This window comes from Maylandia zebra, linkage group LG13, assembly GCF_041146795.1.
Source record: "Maylandia zebra isolate NMK-2024a linkage group LG13, Mzebra_GT3a, whole genome shotgun sequence".
Classification (NCBI taxonomy): domain Eukaryota; kingdom Metazoa; phylum Chordata; class Actinopteri; order Cichliformes; family Cichlidae; genus Maylandia; species Maylandia zebra.
In genome coordinates this window covers 9,324,755-9,341,779 of record NC_135179.1, presented here as the reverse complement: position 1 = coordinate 9,341,779, position 17,025 = coordinate 9,324,755, and the positions used below count along the sequence as shown (strand labels likewise).

Genomic DNA, 17,025 nt, shown 5'->3' with positions numbered 1-17,025 from the left:
AGAATTAAACTCAAGACTCCGAATTTATTACATCAACACAGCAAACAATCAAAAACATCATATCCAGCACTTGAACTTGAAGAAGCTCTGCAGATCCTCATCATCCTCTTGTCTGTTGTGGATCCCCACGTAGACGGTCTTTAGCAGCTTGGTCTTAGACTTTCCATCCAAAATGTGAATGTAATTCTCTATGCAACCTGCAAACACAACCACAGATTTGCATAACAAAATTAGTTCACTCACACTGACAAAAATATTGTAGCATGTCATATTGTCTGGGTGTGTCTGACAAAATATTAAATATCTTTATATAACTACATTATATCCTGACTTGCCCTGTGGCCACAGTTTATTTGACAGCAGTCACCATATATGTATTACTATTTAGTATGCAATATGCCATCTATCTGTCAATCACACCAGCTGAATGTGATACATCTCTATAAATAACACGACATGGCATGTCACATGGGTCTGGCGGCATGATTTCAGTACAACACATTTGGTAAATATAGTCCAGCTGCCTATAAAGAAAATCATGGTAAACCAGTATTTTTTTTACACCTAAAAATGTATCTGTAGCTGGCAATCTTAATAAGCAACACTCACACTTTATAGGTAGATGCTCCCCATGTCCATTCAAAATCATTAAAAAGTTATTTAACTAGACATTTTGTTTAAACTCTAAAGGTTTCTGTAAATAACTTTTTACTGTTCAAGTCTGACTTTTTCCAAAGCTAATACCACGTGTTTATAGTATTTATAATAATAATAATAAAAAGTAATCACTTAGGCCCATGACTTTGCCATAAGCTATGAGGCTGGGGCCAAGCTGTGGGTGGTCGTACTGCTCCTCAGACATCAGCATGCGCACAATCTCTCCTGTGATGAAGGCATCCTCAAAGTTTTGCTCAGCCACAGGCTTCAAAGGGAATTTGCAGTATACATCCAAAGCAGCCTGAGGGTCGGATGGCTCCAGCAGCTGCGCAAGCTCGATGTAGGCATCATGGATCTAAACAGTCAGTTCATTAATCATATTTGATCTGCACTGCATTAAACCAGATAAACACCAAGAGCATGAGACTCTTTGAAAATATATAAACTACAACTTTTAGAGGTTTTCTAAATATCGAAGACATGTAATCGGAAATCTTTTTCCTAAATGTTCTTGAATGACTATATTCACTGTACATGAGATGTATGAAAGTATTTACTCAGAAATCTCAGCTAAATTTGAATCAAATGATCAAATAATGACATTTTATTAGTTCTATATGAATCTCTCCCTCATATTTTGAATGTCTTGAATTATACTGCACATTTTCTTCAGACATAATTGAGATCTTTTTTTCAGGCAAAGATTTATGAACAAAGGGTAACCGCTTTCAAGTCTTGAGCACGAGACTTTAAAATCTGAATATATATAGTTTAATTTTCTAGTCCAACAGCAGAACATGTGGCTATTCCACAGAGTTGGTGGGAGAAAGAACATGTTAATAAAATCCTTACTTAATGTGACTATTGTGAAACTTTGGGAAACGCTTTAAAATGCAAATATAAAAGATAACTGACCTCTGGTGCCATTGCGATGACCTCTTGGTATAGCTGTTTTGCTTGGTCCTGGGTGTTTGAAGATCGCGAGTAAGCTCGAGCCAGACCCAGTCTTGCTGCATGAGATCTGCGGTTCATCAGACTGGACTCATGGATTTTGTCTGTCACAGCAACTGAACAGAGATTGTTTTGAATCCCACATTGTACCCATTTAATGTTCTTGGAAACCAAAATCCTTAAGTAAAGAAAATTTGTATATTTATGACAGTGGTGCTAAACAACTAATGTCAAATCATCTGCATTTCAAGTAATCAATACCACTGTTTTGCATGTTATACCTTCAGTTAAACAGCATTATATTTGAACTTCTTAAACAGAAAAATGTATAAGCCCTCTTTTATCATCAAGATTTAGATTTTCTCTGTGTAGTTTTTTTTTTTATTGTAGCTTGCAAAACCTGTTCACACCTCACCAAGAAAGGATTTTCAGTTTCCCAGACTTGCCTCTGTAATGCCTTACCCTCAGCTTTCCTCAAAGTATCAGAGAAACTGTCCTGTTTAGACTTGTTGAGCGGGAGCTGAGGTTTAGTGTTATGACCAGAAAGTTTCACCCTATCTGGCTTGGCAGCTGCTCCAGAACTCCCCCTACAGGAGAGAAAGCATAATACAGGCTCTCTAAAAACTTATTTAATATTCAAGTGAAAAGTCTGTTTTTTTGTTAGTTTGGTTGTTTGTTGTTGTTTTGTCTTTTCATATAGCAGACCCAGAGTCATAAATGGTAAAAGGCTGTTTTTGCTTCATACGTAGGAAGCAAGGCAAAGCTATACAGGCTATAAATCCATAGGAAATCATTCATGCTATGACAATGGGAAAGGGAAAACCATCTAAACCATGTATCTACAAACACCTTTCTCAGTACAAACCTGGCTGTAGGGGTTTTGGCTGGATTCCGGACAGCCTTCCCTCCCCTGGTGGGAGCTGGAGCTGGTGCTTTGGTTACAGCTACTGCTACACACCTAGAACCTCCCCTGCTCTGCTGCACTCCTCTTTTTGCCAATTTGATGTCACAAGTCTCCTTTACACCAGCTGGTTGGGTGATGGACTGCTTGGCAGCTTCCTTAGTTTTAACCTCCACCTTTTCCTGCCACCACTTTTGTTCTGAGCAAACAGGTAATGGTGAGGAAAAGTTAAATTCCAAAAAGGCTACATTAAAAATGTGTTAAAAACACCAGCCTATTGGAAGAAATAACAGAACATTCATTGAAACACAATCATCAGTTTGATAGAAAGTAATAATTCTGGCATGAAATACAAGCACAAGACATGGAATATAAAAGTTACATGACCACCAGAGATGTCAATGAAGTATGTTTGCTAGAGAATATCAGGTCCTTTTCATTCATTATCCTAACATATGCTTTCTTGCATCCCCTCTCCTCCCATAGCATGGAAATTGTTTCCTAAAGACCATCACAGGAGATCTTCCAGTTCCGTAAATGTACCTGAAGGACATGAGGGGCTATGATTACCATTTTGGGGGTTCTATGAAACAGGTTTATGACACTGACCTTTCCATAAATTAAAATATTTAAAACGAATTCTATATGACTAAAATCAACACTGGCAATAATGCCACTAAAATTAAGATACATTAATCAATGAACATATCTTATGAGAAAAAAGACAAGAAATTATAATATTAGAAGTTCTGTGGACATTCATATCATTCAGTGATGCAGCTGTGAACCTTCTTAAGTAACTAACATAACTTGAGACCGACACTATGGAGGCAAGGATTTTTCATTTGGCAGCTTTGATTCTTGCATCTTGGCATCGCTTCCTCTCATCTCTCTCACATCCTTGCTGGGAGCAAGAAATGCAAGTGAAGGAAGTGAGGAGGCACATTAGCATAATGAAAAGGACCCATGGTGTTGCCAGCAGCCTACGGTGGTGACCTTCCTCCCACTTGTAAGGTGGAGGAAGCTGGTTCATCTGGCTGGGGTCAGGCCTACAATTCTGCTTTATTTTTATGTAGTTTTCTACACATTACAGGTAAACCAGCTTTATTTACCTCACAAGTGAAAAGAAGTGCACCACTGCAAGCTGCTGGGAAAACCATCTTCTCTGGAAAAGCTCACTTTAGTTAATGTACAGAGACTCACTGGTCAGCTGTTCAGGTGGCTCTCCAATCTGAGTCTTGAGTTCCAGCTCAATGCTGGCCTGGAGGCTGAGAAAGGCATCACTTATAGCTTCCTTTGACCTTTCTGAATTTGGGTTATTGTTGTACTGAGCCAGCTGTGCCAGACCCAAGAGACAAAGGGCATGGCTGTCACGCGGTGTGGTTACTACTGCAAGGTGGCACGTCTTCATGCACCAGCAGTAAAGAAACCAGAAGAGAAAAAAAGTCTGAATTATGTCACACGAAACACTCTTGGATATTAACAGTCACTCTATGGATTAGGTACCCTGCACTCGTAAAAAAGAAAGCTCAACATACCCTTTCCTGCATGTCAAGAAGTTCCTGACAGGGAGTGATAGAGGTGTGACGTATTAGAGCTGTGAGGGCCTGGCATCTTTTTGCCACCAGAGACTGCCTCTCAATGCCAGTCTTAGCCTGGCATTCACTCTGCTGGGTCAGCCTCTGCAGCAGGGCAAAGTGAGCATCCAGCATCACCCACTCCAGCTGCCTGCTCACCTCACCACGACGTACACACTGACTCACACTCTGGGCACTCAGCATTGCCACACTGAAGCAGTCCAGCACAGAGACAAGAAGACAGTGTTTTTATGTAGTGGTTAAAACAGCTAAACTGGCTTCTACTCTTAAATGACAGGACTTTTCTTTGGATCGCACATTCACTGCTGAGATGAGTGAGACAGCTCGTTAGAGCCGATATCCACTGCAAACCCCGAATAATAAAACCAGCAAAAAATAAAAACTCCCAAAGTTTTGCATACATATGATAGACCTGTTCAGCACTCATGGCCTTTGTGCATAATGTGCTTCTCTGCTGCAGTTGCCCCAGAGTAAGAAGGCCACGTAGGAACTGTGTGTTGCGGCTGGACAGAGGGTCCGATAGATCCTGCTCCTCCCAGCTGTAAACAAAATCCTAAAATATATGGCAGTACAAGCACGAAGCAGCCATTATAACTCTATAGATGACACAACTTAAAGTGTATCAATGTGCTTCTGTAGATGATAGTGGTCTCTTTCAATCAGTTACCTCTCCTTTCAACAGGCTTAAACAGAACAAGCTGGTATATTATTGTTGCTGTCATGGCCTCACACTCTCCCTCTCTCACTGAATATATCCACCTCCACCTCCACCACACACACACACACACACACACACACACACACACACACACACACACACACACACACACACACACACACACACACACACACACACACACACACACACACACACACACCTCTTGCTGCAGCGCTGGCTGATAAAGTGCTCCAGTCCCTGTTGTAAGAACAAAGCAGCCACCTTCTCTGCATCCTCAGAGGCTTTCTGTTCCTGCAGTAGCAGACCCAGGCCTGCGAAGAATCTGGAAAAAAGAAAGGCAGCACACATTGAAGAGCTCTGATCTAGTTTTTAGATGTTTAGAATCTAGACCCAGTTTACCCTGTTTAACAGTCTAATCTTAGAAAGGTTATATGATAGAGGGCTCATCATGGAGTGAGAATTTAAGAAGGAGAATAAGGGCTTTTTCAAACCTGCTCTTACACAGCCACAGAAAGGATGCGCATATTTTAACCTCTCTGTATTTTGTTCTTGATTACCAGAAACTCAGTAGCTGAGCAACAGATTGTCAAACTCTTGCTTTTAAGCTGTTACCAGCAGACTAAATAATTGTTAGTATCATTTTTCAGTGGACCTCTGTGAGTTTCAGCATTGATTTTCTGGCTTATATCTAATCTATTTCTATCTATGTCACAGTGACATCACAGTGAGAGCTGCACAGCTTCCTAACTCTGCAATATTTAATCAGCTTCTTTAATCTAGTTTCTTGTTACTATTACAAGTTACTATTAGTATTACAATATTTTTCCTTCTTCTACTACCGTATGTACAATCCTGCAAACTGACCTGAGTGCAGGGTGTAGGGGTCGTAGGGCCAGCCCATTGTGAAAGTGCAGCAGGGCTTCCCTTTCCCTCCCTTGCAGCAGCAGCAGCCTTCCTGCATGGAGGCTGTACTCCCAGCTTTCTGGGCACAGAGACCAGGCATCCAGGTACTTCAGAAGGGCTCGGTGGATATAGCTCTCTTTATCCTGCATAGTTGCACTGATGTCCTGCAACCACCAAGTCCAAGTTTATTGATGATAAGTAACAGTCATAGATGCTTAGACTAAAAACAACCATACAGAACAATATCTATATTTACCATGGTAGTGAATGCAGAACGGAAGTATCTGGAACGATACTGATTTCTATAACTAGCAATGAAAAACATCAAGATCTTCAGCTGAATAAAATTCAGCTCTGTGACGACTTAAGTGTGTTTGAAGAGCCTGTGGAAATGTTAACAGTAATATTCTGAGATGCTGAACTGAATATTGTTTACAAAAGGGTTAGGGTGGTTTTACATTCTAACAGATCACTCATAAGTCAAAGAGAAGTTGTACTGATGTTAGGAAGACGGCGATAGTCTGTCTGTACTGGCCCCTCACTAATCTTTTTCATCACTATCAGATAAAACAGTTTCCTCAAGCAATAGAAGCAGAGGTACTGACAGCATATGACACAATTACCTTGCCAGTTTTCTTAGAAAGCCAGATGTAGAGAGTCTGAACATAGTCTGCTTTGCTGGACTGTCCCTGCTCTTTGAGCAGATGATACTCTTTATCCAGAGCCTGCAGCTGGTTCTCTACTGTGGGTGTTCCAAGGAAACCGTGCAGTTTACACACAGCCAAGATGTCATCCTGATGTGCTGTTGATTTGGCATCACTTAATTCATCTCTCTCTTTGTCAGCCTTTGAGTTGAAACATGCGAGGTTCATTAGCTTTCAACTCAAAAATCAACAAGACAACTGATTTACAATAAACTGTCAAAAAAGTACTATTTTTATATTTTCTGAAAGCTTTGTCACATTTCATAAACTTCCACATGCTTATGAATAATGAAAGTGTGTACTGCAACATCAAAGCAATGTTGTTAACTGACATTTCAGCTGTAATTGACCATATATTTTAATTTAAAATTAGCATGTTATTTACTATGCAATTCTGATTAAAATAACCTTCAGTAATTTTTTTCATTGTTTTAATACAACTAATATGCTGCATAGAGAGCTTTTATTTGTGTATAATAGTACCACACCTTCCTCTGTAGGCTGTACATCTCTGTAGCGTAATGGTGCTCCTCCAGCACGAGACCCAGCTGGAAGTGAAGCCTGGCATCTCTGGAGTTAAGTCTGATAGCTGATGCATAGTGGACAGCAGCCTGCTCCAGGCTATGCAGAGGAGACTGGCCATCTTCATGGTGCAACAGGTCTCCTGTGGAAATGGGAAAAATAAAACACTGTTTTGTGGTACACATCTGACAGAGAGACCAGAGGATTTGCATATATATAGATTATATAGTACTGGCAAACAACATTTTTCATCGCCGCAGGATGACATTACATTTAAGAGTTTTAAAGACCCATTTAAAACCCCCTTCAGTTCAAATGTAAGATCAAACCAAACTTACAATAGACTTCCTATCTACAATTTTACCATAAGTGTGTCTAGTTTAAGTATTTGGTTGAGCTTAAGAACACTGTCTAAATGTGTTTATTAATGTGAGAAGAATAAAATGCTGTTGGCTGTTGTTACCACTAGCAATTTTATTGATCTTACACATATAAACATAGCTTGAAGTATTTAGAGAAACTGATTTAATCAGTACACAGCATGCGTCATGAATATTGGCTTTAGTTTCGAATTTTATTAAGTAATTAAGCCCTTTATAATCCGCTGACTTGAATTTAACTATTTTTGTAATTCTTTGGATTGTATTTGGTGGCATGCTCAAAACGCTGTCAGCAACCAGCAGCAGTGTAAACCTGATGATCGTGTTTTGTTCCAGGAATTATAAAGAATTCAGCACGTATCATGTCACTTAGTAGTACTTAGTAGTAGCAGTAATAAAATTCATATGGAAGTAAATCTTAGTACAGCAATTTTGACTCTCCAATTTAATACATTTCATTCCAACTGTATTGAGTATCAGAAAAATAAAAAAAACTTGGATAAGGTATTGTGTGCTTTGTGAAGTGAGCTCATTTTGAACAGTTTATTAAAGGACAGTTTCATCCAAGCATGAATACTTCACAGCACAATGCATAATGAAAACTAAACAGACTCTCCCATCTAGCTGCCTTCTCTTTACCGAGTACTGGATGCGCCTTTTGCATGAAATATTGAAAGAGAGTATCTTCCCTTGGCAAGTGCGTCCTTTTTCTGTCCAAGTGCACTGATGTCAAGCTTTTAATTGGTTATATTCCCTGGTACATTACATAATCCAACAAGCAGACCCATTCAGCATTTGCTGTTTTATAACTGATATATGCTACATAGCAGAAAAGTCATTTTAGCTGATGAAATTTTTGAGTCTGACAGAAGCATTGAGCTAATGTTAATGTGCAACAAACAGTGTCTTAAAAATGAAAACGTTTCACCAGGCCACATGAAAAATGAAAGGTCAAAAATCAACACTTTTTACTAACAACCCTCATGACACTCATTCTCATTTTGATACTTTTCAGTCACAAAAAAATTAGCAAGGCAAAGATAGCTGAGAAAACATGAGCACAAACTTGAGTGTGAGTGTCTGGCATGTCAAATAAAAGAGAACGCTTCAGAAGTAGCCACTTAGCAGCCTGTTTTCATGTATTTTTTATTAGCTTTAAGCTGAGCTGTGTTGTCAAGGTAAGGCAAGGAAAAAGTCCCTTTGCTCCAGAGTATTTTTAAATAATCAGTAAATAGCCTGTTTAAAAATAAAGGCAACTACAGACATTCGGCATTAGGGCAGATGGAAATTTGGACAGACTAGTCAGCACTTTATAAAAAGTAACAGGTGAAAAAATGCATTTGGTTTTTTTTTCTGACTTTCTAGTTTGTATTATAATAGCTTTACACTCTTGTCTGACCCACATTTTGTTTTGGATCACCATCTTACAATGCAGCATAATAATTCACAAAGTGTTAAAATGTAGGCGTGAAAGTGCTACATGCCTGGCTTTGGCAGATGTTGCCTGTAGAGTTTCAGGTGCTCCTGGGCCAAAGCACACAACTTGTCAACACTGTCTTCTGCTGCTGTCATTTGTAGTCTTTTCTCCCGGTTACGAATCTGTAGTAGAAAATAGACCAAGCAGGAAAGCTTAAACAGATACAGTAGGAGTAGTGATATGAGCCATATTATAACTTATACTTTTCATTTGATTAAGTGGGTAAACTATAAAGGTCCTCGATTTCCCACATTCACTACAAGATAGAACTATGGCAATAAGTAATTTTAGGTTTTTAGGTTTGCTGTGTATCATCAACATCAGTCAGAATATTAACTAACTGGACACTGAAAGGAATATCCAGTACAGCTTATTACCTCACAGGTGTGTTTGGTCTCTGTCTCCAGACATTTGGCTGATTCAAAGTGCTTCTTATACCAATCTGTCTCTGTTACATCCTAAAAGAAATAGTATCCTGATTATATCACAAATAAAGATTTTATAAAGTGCCTTTACCAGGTTCCATTGATAAAGCTTCGAACTGGACTGACGAGGTGGCTGTGCTGAATATACAGAACTGGGTTTGTCATTCTAGCAATGGTAAAATAACAATTACTGAAATGTAAAAATTATACATGGTTAATAAAAACTACTATTTTATTGACTCGTTCACCATAAACGTGGTCATTATTTTTACTATGGAATTCAAACTTGCGTTTACTCACAGTTAAATGGAGCACTGTCTTGTAAATAAAGGATAAACAGTGTCAAAGTCAGCGATTCTGGCAATGGAGGTTACTGCTTAATCTTTTACACTGACCTTTGCATCTAGGTCCCCAGTGGGTTTATGTAAACAGTCCAGAATGTGTGACCCAAGCTCAGACAGTTTCATCGTAGTGTCACACCCTTTGTTTAAAAGGGGAAAAAAGCTCATTAGAGGTGGACCGGGATGGATTTAGCTGTCAGGTTATTTAACAAATCTGTAGAATTGCTCCCCATGCAACCTCCCCCTAGGCAATGTGTCCAAACTAGCAATTAGTTGACTCGATGAAAGCATGCTCCTGCACTCTCGATATTTTACCTGCATCTTTATTCAAAAATGTCTTTCAGTCCATCTGTCCCTTCGGGTGCAAAAGGCTTGATAGGCTGAGATACTGGGCGGGTGTTTCTGGGTCTTTTTGTTATGGTCGTATCTTTCTAATCGATCTTTGTCTGTGGCTGCTTCTAAACACGTTTTCTTCTACTTCTCTTCATCACAGTTTGCTTCAAAGTTCTGTTAAGGGGCATTTATAAAGCATATTAAGGTTGAAATGTTGTATATAAATAAAACTGCCATTTGCAATTTAAGGACATTTTCCTTCACTGCTATGAGAATGACAGATGATCAGTTATGTATGTCTTTTAAGCCATATTGTGATATTTATCTTGGAAGATGCTATATAAATACAATTTTACTTTATTTGTACTTTTACCTAAATTAAACAATTTAAGAGAAGCCTTGATTATTTAGAAATACACACCTGAGTAAGCAAGCCAGATCTTCTGAACATAAAGGCCTGATATAAAATCCAGCCTTTGTCCCATGACAGTTAGTGGCACAAGGTTTTAGTTAAGTAATAATACCCCCTGTCATTAGAGTAACATGATCGTTGTCTACAGTATTACATCATGTTACATGATAGTATAGCTTGTGTAATCACTTCTGCTAAGAGGTAAGATACCTGTCAACAATGTAGCTGTAAGCATTTTCTATAGGTGTGGAAATAATGAAGTAACTCAAAGAATCCATATTAGGGCAGTGGCTTCATTTGTTATTCATTGATGTGACATTCATTGTACTAGAAGTTCAGGAATCTACTAGCTCTCTTTAAGAACAACACAACCTCCTCCTATCTGAACATCCAGAATAAGAACATCCACTCTTGCCAGTAGCTTTAAACTAATATGTTTGAAATGCTTCACCTCTGTGAAAAAAGAAACACTTGACCAAGGCAGCTGACATCTTCTTGTCAAGGTCCAGTTCAATAACCTTCCAGCCGTCTCCAAGAGGACAGTCACTAAGTGGGTCAACTTTTGACCTTCGGGCAAGCATCTCAATATAAGGCCTTGAGAAGATGCTCTTTGGTTCACTACAATTTAGCAAAATAACAAATGTGTGAAAGGTGATTTGCTAAATATTATACTATTTTTTTATATAAAGGAAACACATCATTCATTTGCAAATTAATATTCAGCATGAACCAAAGGATAAGTAATGGATGTGACTATTGGCGAATATGTTTTGCAATATGTGTGAGTTGTTTCAAGACTTACCTGTGATTGATAGACAAAGGCCTGTAGAAAGCACTTAGCGATACTGGGCATTCATACTCCAGCTGCTGCTTCACATCAGTGAAAGTCACAGGCACAGGAAGCAGCTCTCGAGTCACCAACACTTTGTACACCTGAAAAGGTGAGAAGGTCATTAGGTATATAAAGCTAACTACTCCCTTACTGACAAAAGGTTACCACAGATAAATGTATGGGTACAAAGCAGATGGATCCACTCATGTGCAGGAGTTATTAGGATGTACTAGCAGAGGATGTACTTCCTGAGGCAGCTGAAGAAATTCAACCTGCCAACACGGACGATGATGCAATTCTACATCGCAATCATCGAGTCCATCCTCACCTCCTCCATCACCGTGTGGTACGCTGGAGCCACTATCAGGGACAAACAGAGACTGCAGCGTGTTGTGCGCTCTGCTGAGAAGGTGATTGGCTGCAGACTCCCATCTCTGCAGGACCTGTACACCTCCAGGACACTGAGGCGTGCAGCTCGGATCTCAGCTGACCCTTCTCACCCTGGACACAGTCTGTTTGACCTGCTACCCTCAGGCAGGAGGCTCCGGTCCATTCGCACCAGAACCTCTCGCCATAAGAACAGTTTCTTCCCCTCTGCTGTTGGTCACATGAACAATAACCGTATGACTGTTCCCACCACTAGCTCATGACCCTACGCTGTGTTCACTGCATGATTCCATGTTTTGGCACTGATCACCACCTGCACAAAAACCAAAGAAAGAAACAAAAAAAGCAACATTTTACAACTTCTTTCTACGTAGCACTTTTAATTCTTATTCTCATGTATATATCTCATGTATATCTCATGCATATATCTTTCTACGTAGCACTTTTAATTCTTATTCTTACTTTTATTTTTTCATGTCTATTTAAGCGCAATTTATGACAGCATGTTTGCACTGAAGCACCGCAGCAATTTCCTAATGTTGTAAACCTGCTCAACATTTGGCAATAAAACTCTTTCTGATTCTGATTCTGATTCTGATTAGGGCTCCAACAGAGACCTTTAAAAAGACTCAAATTCCTAATAAGTTTCATTACACAGAAGCAAAAGCTATGCTAAAAGCTTATGAAGTTTAAAAATTAAGAAAACTATATGTTATCAGGTGGATAATGATGAGTTTCAAAGCATTTCAAAGCTAGGATGCATATATAAAGTTTGACCACTATCCATGTCTTATTATACCTGTGAAACACTGCCATCTGGTGAACAGACTGAAATCTCCACCACTGTGTCTCCAAAATTCAGAGGGACTGGTTCCGAGCTGCTCACCCCATTTACTGTAACTTTAATGCGTCTGTCAGGCACCTCAGGAAGGAGTGTCACTGAATTACAACAAAAGGGAACAGTATCTGGAGGCAAAAACCCCCAGAAAAGCACATAACAATTTATTTTGTAAACTGAGAAATACTGCAAACCTTTTATGTCTCTGCATTTTTAAATAATATTCACTTACAAAGTAGCATATTTATACATACATTTACATACATGTGTACTGCTGCGGCTGCTTTTGTGTATCAATTGAAATAGAAAACAAAACAAAGAATTATACATTTCACATACAACTTCTTGTTTAACACAGATAGGCTGTACTCACTATTGTATTCAAAAACGTTGGAGCAAAACGCGGGGTGAAGTGAAATATCTCCTTCCAAAGCCAGGTTACTGAGCTCTGCGATCTTTGCTGACAGTTTGGTGATTTCCACACTGTATTTCTTTATGGTGCCATCCTCAGCTACCACCTCGATTCCTACTCTGTTCAACCCATCTTTCAGTGTAATCGTGTTAGACCTATCACCAAAGAGCTGAAATAGACATCACAAGGCTAAATTAGATGCGAAAGAGACTTGAATTGAGAAATAGAAGGCATAAAGCTTGCTCACAATACTATATGAAGCCCCACAATCGCTTGTCATCACGTCCAGTGTCACTTCGTTGACGCTGCTCTCCACAGTCACTTTGTAGTCTGTGACTTCAGGTGTGAACGATGGACGGAGCTTCCCAGCAGAAACACAGAGCTTCTCTAAATCACAGTTATCCATGATGACTCGGGCGTCTTCTTTATAGCTTGCTTGGGTTGAGCTACAACAGTCCCAAAACACAGCACTTAAACTGCTGTCCCATCCCAGCGCGCTCAGTTTTATTTACCACACTGACGCCCCACGTTACCACAGTAACATGACCACTTCTGTTGTATTTAGATATTAAGTTACTACTACATATGAGTATTTTAAATACATTTGGGCATTTAATAGGAATGAAAACAACAGCTGATACTTAAATAAGTTTTTCGTTTACACCCTTTTTTTAAAAATTGTGCCATAAGTCAATAATAAGGAGCGTCGATTTAGAGAATACACACGGTTACACAAAAACGGATATTGTTATTAAACAAAATATAGAAAACTGCAAATAAAATTGTTATCACGCTGAAATTTTTTTTTTAGCTAACGATAACTAGCTGTTCCACTCATCCCAACGGCAGACGGCAGTAGAGGAGCGAAGAGGAAAACGAAGACGACTAGGTCACAGTTTTAACGTCATTTCCTGTCGGCTAAAGCGTGTTGTCTGCTAACAGGGTAAATATGTGATTTTGTTTTGTTAGATTTAATTTACAGTGATCCCGTTTTGCTATTAAATCAGTAATTAGTAACTTACATCTATCCCTTTTGTCACTTTCCTCAGCTTATCTAAACGTTAGTTTGGTTTCCTGTTAGCATTGTATGCTAGCTCTCTCCCTGGACATATTGCTATTGTTTTTCTGTTCTTCTAATGAAAAATAGTCCTATAGGAAAGTTACACGACGTTGTAATTATTCAATTATTTTACAGAAATATGGCCGCAGAGGACTACCCTCACGAGATAGATGAACAGCTCACGGGCTTCGACTCGTCAGTGACTTCAGTTAAAACCATCTTGGAGCAGTTGATGTCGATGCCTAGAAATGACCTGCTGCAAAAGGTAGGCCTAATACTATTATACACATCGGGTACTGTGGTCTTTTTGTTGGCTTAGATTTGTTCTTGTGCGTACCTACTATCTGTATACACTCGTGCACTCACCGGCCACTTTGTTAGAAACACATGGTCAGATACTTGGTAACAGATTATTTAATGTGCCAATAGCTCAATCAATTTAGGAACGTGAACATGGTCAAGAAAAACAACTGAGATGGGGATGAAACATGGTCTTAGTATTTCAGAAAATTGCGGATCTTCTGGGATTTTCCATCACAATCATTTCTATGGTTTACATACAATGGTCTAAAAAAGAGAAAATATCCAGTGATTGTCTGTTCTCTGGGTGAAAATGTCATGTTAATGCCAGATGTTAGAGGAGAATGGCCAGACTGCCACAGGCTCATAAGAAGACAACAGTAAGGGTATGCAGAAGAGCATCTCTGAACACACAACACATTGAACATGGCAGCTGATGGGTGACAGCAACAGAAGACAACAACAGAAGTGCCGGCCTACTTAAGTATTGTTGCTGACCATGTCTTTTCCTTTATGACCTCAGTGTATGCATCGTCTGATAGCTGCTTCCAGCAGTGTAACACTCCATGTCCGTAAATCATCTCAAACTGGTTTCTTGCCATGACTATTAGTTCACTGTACTCAGATGACCTCCATCGTCACCAGATCTCAGTGAAACAGATTGTCTTTGGGATGTGGTGGAACAGGAGATTCACCTCATGGATGTACAGCTGACATAGCGGCACCAGCTGTGTGATGCTATCATATCAATATGGACCAGAACTCTGAGCAATGTTTCCACCTCCCTGTTAAATCTATGCTATGAAGAATTAAGGCACTTCTGGGGGCAAAGGATGTCAAAACCCAATGCTAGGAAGATGTACCTAATAAAGTGGCTAGTGTGTTTATATTTATTTTCTTTTATAGAGCAAAATTTTATTCAGTGAAACAATACTGCATTGAATATGTTACAAATACATTTAATGAAAAAAGTGATACTAATCTGTCGTATGCAGGAGGCTATAAATAAAATACAATTTGGTTCATTAACAGTTGGATCCTCTGGATCAAGCCAAGCTGGATCTGATGTCTGCCTACACCCTTAATTCATTATTCTGGAGTGAGTTTTTTCCCTATTTTGTGTAATCTTTATATCTTGTTGAATATAGATAAATTTAGCGAAAGCATACTGAAGAGACAAATACATTACAACTTTTCCATACATGGATGTCATTTTGTGTGGAAAGTGTGGACATGTGGCTTTATTTTTTATCTTACTCAGTGTACTTGGTAACACAAGGGATAAATCCCAGAGAACATGGAATCAAACAGGAATTGGTATGTGCCATCTATCTCTGACTTATTATTTGCTCACATGGATTCATATGTATTGTCTAATTCCTCAGTAACCATCCTGTTGTTTCAGGAGCGAATAAGGACATATATGAACAGAGTGAAAGAGATCACAGAGAAGAAAAAAGCTGCCCGTCTGGATAAGGGAGCTGCTGCACGCTTCGTCCGGAGTGCTCTTTATGATCCTGATGATAAGGATTCTAAAAAAAAAGCAGCAAGCACATCTTCAGAAACTCCTCCATCAAAGCGTTCAAAGCAGAAATGAAATAAAGAAGAAGCTGCAGAGTATGTCAAAGTGCAAAAGATCACCACCTTTAAGGGTGATGAACACTGGGGTAAAACATTTTGGTCATAAGCCACATTTGAAGGCTAAGGTTGTCTGATCAACAATTACACAAGACAGCTAAACAGAACAATCCATCATCAGGATCATAGCTTGGAGTCGTGTAAATTTTCATGGTTGACCCGCAGCAGTCTGCAAATGTGTTTGACAAGCAAAAGACTGTAGTTGCTACGTTTGACACGTCGTCTCAGGGCAGTCTCACATACTTTTGGATCTTGATGCTAATAGCTGCTCTAGGTTTGAAACATGTTGTAATGTTCTTGTAATGTTGCGCTGGTCTAAATCTTTGTATTTTGAAAGTGATTCTAGGAATCAAAGTTTCATTTTTATTTTTATTTTAAACAAATGCAATGTTTTGAACATCATCAAAAAAATGGTTTTGTGAGTATAATGCCTTTAGCATAAAAATATTCACCAAAAATACAGTGTTTAAATTATTTTCTTTTATACAGTTTATTGTCAGCATGGTGCTGAAATGTGTAATAGTGTCACATTTCAGGAAGCAAGTGCAGGATGTGAGCCTTCTGCTCAGCTGTCTGTTTCCTCTGGTCGATCTGAGAGAGCGTGGTGGTTATATAAATTGACCGTATGATACACTGCTGATCTATCTAAGGCAGTGGTCGGCAATTAATTTTCCTAAAGGGCCACATGAGAAGCTAGGATTATTGTTGAGGGCCGCACCATTGAGCTTACAGAAAGCTAAAATTAATACTGAGCAGAATTGAGTTCATCTTAATATTAATTTTCTCTTTTTGAAGGCTTATTGTTGTTTTTGTTTCTTGATAGTCTTCCTCAATAGTCCTTCTTTTAAGATGAGATAAGATAAACCTTTATTAGTCCCAAATTTGTTGTGTCACAGCAGAAAGTGGACAGTTCAAAGTTACAGCAGCAAAAATAATGAAATAGAATGAGATAAAAGAATAACATGCTATATAAAATAGAATAAAATACTATGTTGTCAAAAAAAATTACACTTATTGGTATTGCGTGTGTGTCTGCACGTGTTTGGTCAACTCAATGTTTGGTCTCTGTTGTGGAGTCTGACAGCCGATGGAAGGAAAGACCTGCAAAATCTGTCTGTCCCACATCATGGGTGCCGCAGTCTGCCACTGAAGGAACTGCTCAGTGCTGTCACAGTCTCCTGCATGGGGTGGGAGATTGCATCCAACAGGGATGACAGCTTAGCCACCATTCTCCTGTCACTCACCACCTCCACTGGGTCCAGAGGGCATCCTAGA

General features: G+C 39.2%; 2 protein-coding genes across 2 annotated transcripts; one reads left to right on the top strand and one right to left on the bottom strand.

The window, feature by feature from the left end:
- Positions 1–4: 4 nt before the first annotated feature.
- On the bottom strand, positions 5–13,367 carry LOC101470025 (uncharacterized). The gene is made up of 22 exons (XM_076891979.1): positions 13,000–13,367; positions 12,714–12,921; positions 12,302–12,441; positions 11,444–11,815; positions 11,086–11,216; positions 10,735–10,901; positions 9,593–9,678; positions 9,150–9,230; positions 8,780–8,894; positions 6,882–7,057; positions 6,313–6,534; positions 5,651–5,853; positions 5,278–5,334; positions 4,986–5,108; positions 4,509–4,646; positions 4,048–4,297; positions 3,713–3,914; positions 2,474–2,708; positions 2,071–2,195; positions 1,573–1,724; positions 790–1,012; positions 5–197 (listed from the first exon to the last, which is right to left on the bottom strand). Exons 4-22 carry the CDS (start codon positions 11,450–11,452, stop codon positions 58–60), a joined length of 2,835 nt encoding a protein of 944 aa, XP_076748094.1. The 5' UTR covers positions 11,453–11,815; positions 12,302–12,441; positions 12,714–12,921; positions 13,000–13,367; the 3' UTR covers positions 5–57.
- Positions 13,368–13,538: 171 nt separating this feature from the next.
- On the top strand, positions 13,539–16,796 carry c1d (C1D nuclear receptor corepressor). The gene is made up of 5 exons (XM_004553449.4): positions 13,539–13,695; positions 13,948–14,077; positions 15,145–15,211; positions 15,374–15,429; positions 15,518–16,796. The coding sequence occupies exons 2-5, from the start codon at positions 13,952–13,954 to the stop codon at positions 15,707–15,709; spliced, it is 441 nt and encodes a 146-aa protein (XP_004553506.1). The 5' UTR covers positions 13,539–13,695; positions 13,948–13,951; the 3' UTR covers positions 15,710–16,796.
- The last annotated feature ends 229 nt before the right edge of the window (positions 16,797–17,025 follow it).

What these genes read in the sequence shown, in the direction of transcription:
- c1d (XM_004553449.4), top strand. Translation starts at nt 13,952, where the DNA reads ATGGCCGCAGAGGACTACCCTCACGAGATAGATGAACAGCTCACGGGC. An exon ending in CCTTAATTCATTATTCTGGA is followed by an intron (nt 15,212 to 15,373) that starts GTGAGTTTTTTC and finishes TATCTTACTCAG; the next exon opens with TGTACTTGGTAACACAAGGG. An exon ending in ATGGAATCAAACAGGAATTG is followed by an intron (nt 15,430 to 15,517) that starts GTATGTGCCATC and finishes CTGTTGTTTCAG; the next exon opens with GAGCGAATAAGGACATATAT.
- LOC101470025 (XM_076891979.1), bottom strand. An exon ending in CTGGGGACCTAGATGCAAAG is followed by an intron (nt 9,231 to 9,592) that starts GTCAGTGTAAAA and finishes TATTTCTTTTAG; the next exon opens with GATGTAACAGAGACAGATTG. An exon ending in GCAACATCTGCCAAAGCCAG is followed by an intron (nt 7,058 to 8,779) that starts GCATGTAGCACT and finishes CCATTTCCACAG; the next exon opens with GAGACCTGTTGCACCATGAA.